The sequence below is a fragment of the Rhagoletis zephyria genome, unplaced genomic scaffold (genome assembly GCF_001687245.7).
Source record: "Rhagoletis zephyria isolate East Lansing unplaced genomic scaffold, Rhagoletis_zephyria_1.1 Rzeph_scaffold_00419, whole genome shotgun sequence".
NCBI classification, from domain to species: domain Eukaryota; kingdom Metazoa; phylum Arthropoda; class Insecta; order Diptera; family Tephritidae; genus Rhagoletis; species Rhagoletis zephyria.
This window is the reverse complement of record NW_016157503.1, coordinates 204,116-209,846: the sequence shown is the minus strand read 5'-3', so window position 1 is coordinate 209,846 and position 5,731 is coordinate 204,116. Positions and strand designations below refer to the sequence as shown.

At 45.8% G+C, this 5,731-nt stretch overlaps 1 protein-coding gene across 2 annotated transcripts in view; it reads right to left on the bottom strand.

The window, feature by feature from the left end:
* Window positions 1–1,409: 1,409 nt before the first annotated feature.
* Window positions 1,410–5,731, bottom strand: part of nocte (no circadian temperature entrainment) — a 19,304-nt gene continuing 14,982 nt past the window's right edge. Inside the window, exons 6-9 of one of the 2 annotated variants that reach the window (XM_017611529.1) lie at window positions 3,245–5,727; window positions 3,010–3,114; window positions 2,267–2,925; window positions 1,410–2,201 (exon numbers count right to left, since the gene is read on the bottom strand). In XM_017611529.1, the coding sequence (XP_017467018.1) occupies window positions 2,314–2,925; window positions 3,010–3,114; window positions 3,245–5,727 (3,200 nt within the window). In that variant the 3' untranslated portion in view covers window positions 1,410–2,201; window positions 2,267–2,313. Of the gene's footprint in view, window positions 2,926–3,009; window positions 3,115–3,244; window positions 5,728–5,731 lie in introns of both variants that reach the window. The other variant, XM_017611528.1, reaches the window with a different exon arrangement.

Sequence of the window (5,731 nt, the reverse complement as noted above, 5' to 3'; positions counted from 1 at the left end):
TTCGCCGCTCGCCAAACGGTTCAAAAACTATTTGCTTTACGCTGTGCAAATTAGTTTCGAATTTCCTTATGGCAAACGTAAATCTACTGAATTCAATTATTTATGAACAACAAAAATAAGGTAAATTTAGAGTCTGCGAAATGTTAACCAACAACTTGCTTTTTCACGCAAAGAACGATAATTTTCGACAGTTTCCCCTCCACTATACTTCAAGGCGTAATATTCCAAGTATTTTTACATTATTGTTTTTTTTTTGTAAATATAAATATTTATTTAGTTATATGCATGCATTCATGCTTGTAAGTAATGTGTGTATGTATGTGTCCAAACAGTTGTGACGGTAGACGTAAAACTGGTATAAATGCACTATCCTTTGCCACAGTGCAAACGAATGTTTTTGCGTTGAGCCACTCAAAGCATTTTTACAAGTTATGAAAATTGCATAGAAGCAATTTTGAACTTTTTATTCATATAATTTTTTGCCAAAGTTCCTTATTCGTATTTTATATAATAAATTGTTACATATTTTTGTATATAGTAAGTATATATATAATCTACTTGCTTTGCAGTGAGGCGAGATTTTTTGTAGCCGCGAAGAGTTGTGAAATGAATATTTGTTAGAAAAAATATATTGCTGAGACTGTTGTAATTATATGCTGGCGAAATACTATAAATTTTCAATAAACATTGTGGTTTTAATTGTTTTAAATAATAATTTATAATTTTTCACGCGCAATAAACGTTTAAAGCGCTTCAATGTTTTCATTGTAATTGCTTGACAAACGATAGTCATGGTGAGTTCAAACATTTTGAAAATCAATTTTTCTTTTATTTTTAAACGCACTAGCAATTTCAGTTCATATCAAAAGCAATTAAATTTATTTTAACAAATATTTAAATCGATACACGTAAGAGCATGCAGTATTAAACAATATACGCTGTGCTAAATCGCTTTCAGCGGCATTTTACAACTCCACAACCACAAGCGCCTACCGGCGTTCTCTCGACGCACCTATATATGTAAGTAGTTTAATATAAATTGGCTAGTAGCCATTAATGCTGCTGCTAACTGCTGCCATGCCATCCACTTTTTATTTTTTACTTCTCTTCCGTTCCCAAANCAGCGGCATTTTACAACTCCACAACCACAAGCGCCTACCGGCGTTCTCTCAACGCATTTATATATGTAAGTAGTTTAATTATAAATTGGCTAGTAGCCAGTAATGCTGCTGCTAACTGCTGCCATGCCATCCACTTTTTATTTTTTACTTCTCTTCCGTTCCCAAATTCAATTACAGTTTTTGATCAGTTCTACTTTTCAGCGCTCATAATTGCTCGTTTTACTAATTTGCATTCACTCATTTGCCTCCTTTTTCAAATTTCTTTTCCATATATATTTCGCTTATTTCGTGCATCGCCATTCGAGCCACTTGAAAATGCGCTCTTCTCTTCATATTTTGTAATTAATCAATTTCTTTTAATAATAATGTTTTACTTTATTCGTTTTTTTTTTTGTAATATTTTGTTTCTATCTTTCACCAAACATTGAAGCAGTGTTTTTGTTTTACCATTTTAGGGGATTATTAAGGATACGTAAGTAATTGTTGTGTTACATTTCCACCTTACAACTTTTTTTTATCTGCGCACGAAACAATTGCACATATTTGCCAATAAAAAAATTTCTTGCATTTGTGGTGGCTGAAATTCTACACTTTGTCGTAAATGAGAATTTACTTGCTGCAAATGCGTTATTTTAATACTGCATTTCAGCTGCTTAAATTGGCAAAAGTTAAATTTCGGTCGGCAAACCTTCACATCCATCACCCCCCTTCGCCACCACAAACTTTTTTCTGTTAGGAAAAATGTGTCATTGCTTACGTGCAACTTTTTGTTTTATAATTTTCATATTTTTTACTATTTTTTGTTGCGCATGCGCGCAATTTCTGCTACTGAAACAATTATAATATTTATTTGCATTTCTCTTCTCTTTACTCAATTTATCGCAATCTGCAGTTGCAATTAATCAAGTAACTTTCGCAGTTCATATTTTCATTTATTTGCGATTTTTACTCACATTTTGCCACACACAATTTGCATCAGTTATACGTTATAAGACTTCCATATTTGTATGTATATAAATGTTTTTCTGTTCATACTCCTTAAATTCACATCGTTCGTGTTGAGTTCATCATTAGCATCATCTGTGAGTTTGTGAGTTTTCCCTTATACTCATTTTAATTTCATTCTTTAATTTTTTAGTTCTTACTGTGTCGTGTTTCTTGTTGGCATGTGTGTTTTGTTGCTTGGCCTTATTCAATTACCTCGACTTCCACTGCCACCTGCATTGTTCGCATAATAGGGCTTATTCATTTGTCCACCGCCATTGGGTCCAACGCTACCGCCGCCACTATTATTTGGACCACCAGGGCCTCCTCCACCTTGACCGCCGGCGCCACCGCTATTGGGTCCACCGCCGCCGCCGCCTACATTGCCATTATTGTGACCTCCAGGGCCACCGACGCCACCCTGTGGCCCATTACCGCCGCCAGCGCCGGGTGGTCCACCACCAGGTCCTTGCCGCATATTATTGGGCCGTTGGCTCGCTTGCGATTGCTGTTGTTGCTGCTGCTGTTGTTGTTGTTGTTGTGACTGTGGGCCACCTTGTGGATGTTGCGGATAGTTGGTGGGCCGCTGTATGGGCGTCGGATAACGTCCTTGCCCACCTTGGCCGCCGCCACTGCCCCCGCCAGGACCACCCTGCACACCGGGCGGACCTCCGCCACGACTACCAGGCGGCATATTCGGCACATTGCCACCGCCACCAACACCACCTCCACCGCCAGCACGCTGTTGAATGGCTTGTTGCTGCTGAGATTGTGATTGTTGTTGTGCTTGTTGTTGCATTACTTGGTTCTGCAAGTCCCACTGGAAAGGGACATAAGTAGTTAGTAATGTTGGTGTGTTTTATATAAAAGAAATGTTTAATGTAAGAAACCAAATGTTACTTACGCCGCCATAATTTTTATGATGTGGTGGACTCGGTTGTGATTGCACCTGTTTGGCCAAACTTAAACTGACGTCAGCGCCGAGTGGACTTTTTAGTTGGCGACCCATCTGGAAGGACAATTTAAAAAAATAAAAATCAGCTATTTTTCATCTACACGAGTTAAATTTTTTCCCCCAAGATATACGCCCCTCTCATTTGCCATTCTATCCCTTTTTCACCCCTTCCCAGCTTACTTACCGAGTCTTGCAGGTGACTTTGTCCTTGTCCGGATTTCATATATGCGGCCGCGGCTGCTGCCTGCTGCTGCGGCGTTGGTCCGGCGCGAAATTGATTGATACTCGCCGCCGTCAACAGCTGCGAATTCATAAACGGCGTATTAAAGTTGCCCATTGTGTGTTGTGACTGCGGACCAGGTGGTCCTTGGGGGCCAGGTGGACCATTCGAGCCGGGCGGTCCGCCCTGATGACCCCCATACAGACCAGCCGCTGCTGCAGCTGCTGCTGCCAATCCAAAATTTTGCGCACCGGCGCCTGCGCCTTGTGGCGGAGGTGGACCACCGTAGAAAGCGGGGCCATTTGGCCCACTAGCCGAATTCGAGTAGTAGCTGTTCGATTGCAATTGATGTGCGCCTGGCGGACCGGGTGGACCGCCTTGGTGTTGCGGTGGGGGGCCGGGATACAGATTCATGTACTGTTGTGCTGCGTAGGGACCACCACCACCTGCGCCCTTAGAACCGATCGTGCCTAACTGTTGCGAAGAAGGCGGTGGCTTAACGGAACCTACAGATGACATCATCGAGTTGGAATTAGAGGAGATTATCGTTACGGCTGGTGCATTCGGATTGTTCAGCTGTTGCGAGTTAGGATTGCCAAAGGGCGATGGACCACCGCCCATACGAAACTGTGACGTTAGACTGGAATACATTTCGGGTGTGGGTGCAGCCCCCATATTGGGTGGCGTCTGCATGGTGTATGCGTTGAAGGGTCCACCAGCGGCAGCCGCTGCTGCTGCGCTATAGTGACCGGGGAAACTGTGCGCAGCTGCGGCGGCTGAAAATTGCGAACGGCTCGAATGTTCGAGTGAATGGAATGGTGCGTAGAGACCAGCCTGCGAGGGTGGTGGCGGTGCCATTTGCGATGAGTTGAATACGACCGTGGGCGGGCTAGGGATGCCGGTAAATTGCGGTGATGTTTGGTAGAAAGAGGGCGGGGCGGCATGCAACTGTTGTTGTTGTTGTGCGGCGGCTGATTGTTGATGCTGTGCCTGCTGCTGCTGTTGTTGTAGGTTTGGAGGTGGCGACATGCCCATCGAGGAGCCATGATGCTGCTGCAATTGCTTAGCGGCGGCAGACGCCTGCTGCTGCTGCTTCACAACATCTGGGTGCTTCAGCACTTGCTGTTGTTGCTGGGCAGCGGCAGCAGATTGCGCCTGCTGTTGCTGTGCCTGCTGGGGGCTGGGATAGCCAACAACATTTGTCGAATCATCGGTGCTGCCCACCACTATGCTGCCGCTCTGCGTAAACTGCTGCTCCAATGGTGTGGCGACGTCGAAAGGCGAGCCATGGCCGCCGTAGCCGCTGGGTACGGGACCGGGCGAAGAGAGCGAGTGGTGCTGATGTTGGTGGAGCGGCACTGCAGCGACCGCATAGTGTGGCATGTGTTGCTGTTGGTGTTGATGTTGTGATGCGGCAACAGCAGCTGCTACGAAGGAGGCGGCTGCTGACATGTGGCCACTGGGATCCACTACTTCCATTTGCTGCTGGGCCTGCTGCTGTTGTTGTTGTTGCTGCTGCTGTTGCTGCTGATGCTGCAGTTGCTGCTGGGCCTGCTGTTGCGCCTGTTGCTGCTGCTGATGTGCCACCTGCTGATGTTGCAATGACGACGTGTTCGCCTCAGACGTCATGGGTGCTACGCTTTCCCACACCTTCTTTACGCTGGCTATTTTCATATTCAAGTCGGCTGTTGAAATAATATTCTGCGCCTGTTGCTGTTGTTGTTGCACTTGTTGCTGTTGCTGCTGCTGCTGCTGGTGACCCACAGTTGCGACGCCAACTTGTTGCGCAGCTGCACTGACAACCTTCGTATCGGCGTCATTTGGCTGCTTGTTTGCTGCCGAATTGGTGTACGTCTCAGGGGCATCACCGAAAGTGAAGCCCAATTTCATATCCTTTTCATATTCTCCCGCGGCGGACACTACCACACTGCCGCCGGGCACTGAGGACTCATTAGCTTTGGCGAACGACATCTGCGAGAGTGCCGTGCTGAGCGTTTCAACAGCGGAGACGCTTACACCGCTACTTACGGCTGATGACAACGACTCCGAGGAGCGTTTTAGCTGTGCTGCCTGTGCTTGCTGCTTGTAGTTGGTATTTTCGAAGATGATCGTGTTGACCGGCGCGCCATCTAGCAATAAAGTACCAGCGCCACTCACCGCCGCGTTCGGTTTTTCGTTGGCTGTGCCCATTTTTACCTTATCCACTTCGCTGACGGAAGTACGCTGCGTTGTGATCGACTGCTGTCGTGCCACATTCGATGTAACGGCATTTGTATCTGATTTACTCTTTTGTAATTCGACACTCTGCTTTTGCTGCTGCTGCTGCTGCTGCTGCTGTGCAGTGACACTTTGATTCGGCAGCGATGTACTATTAGTAGGTTTGAAGTTGTTGCCGCCGCTGTTAACGCCACCTAGGCCTGGTGGTGGTTTCGTAACAGTATGTTGTTGTTG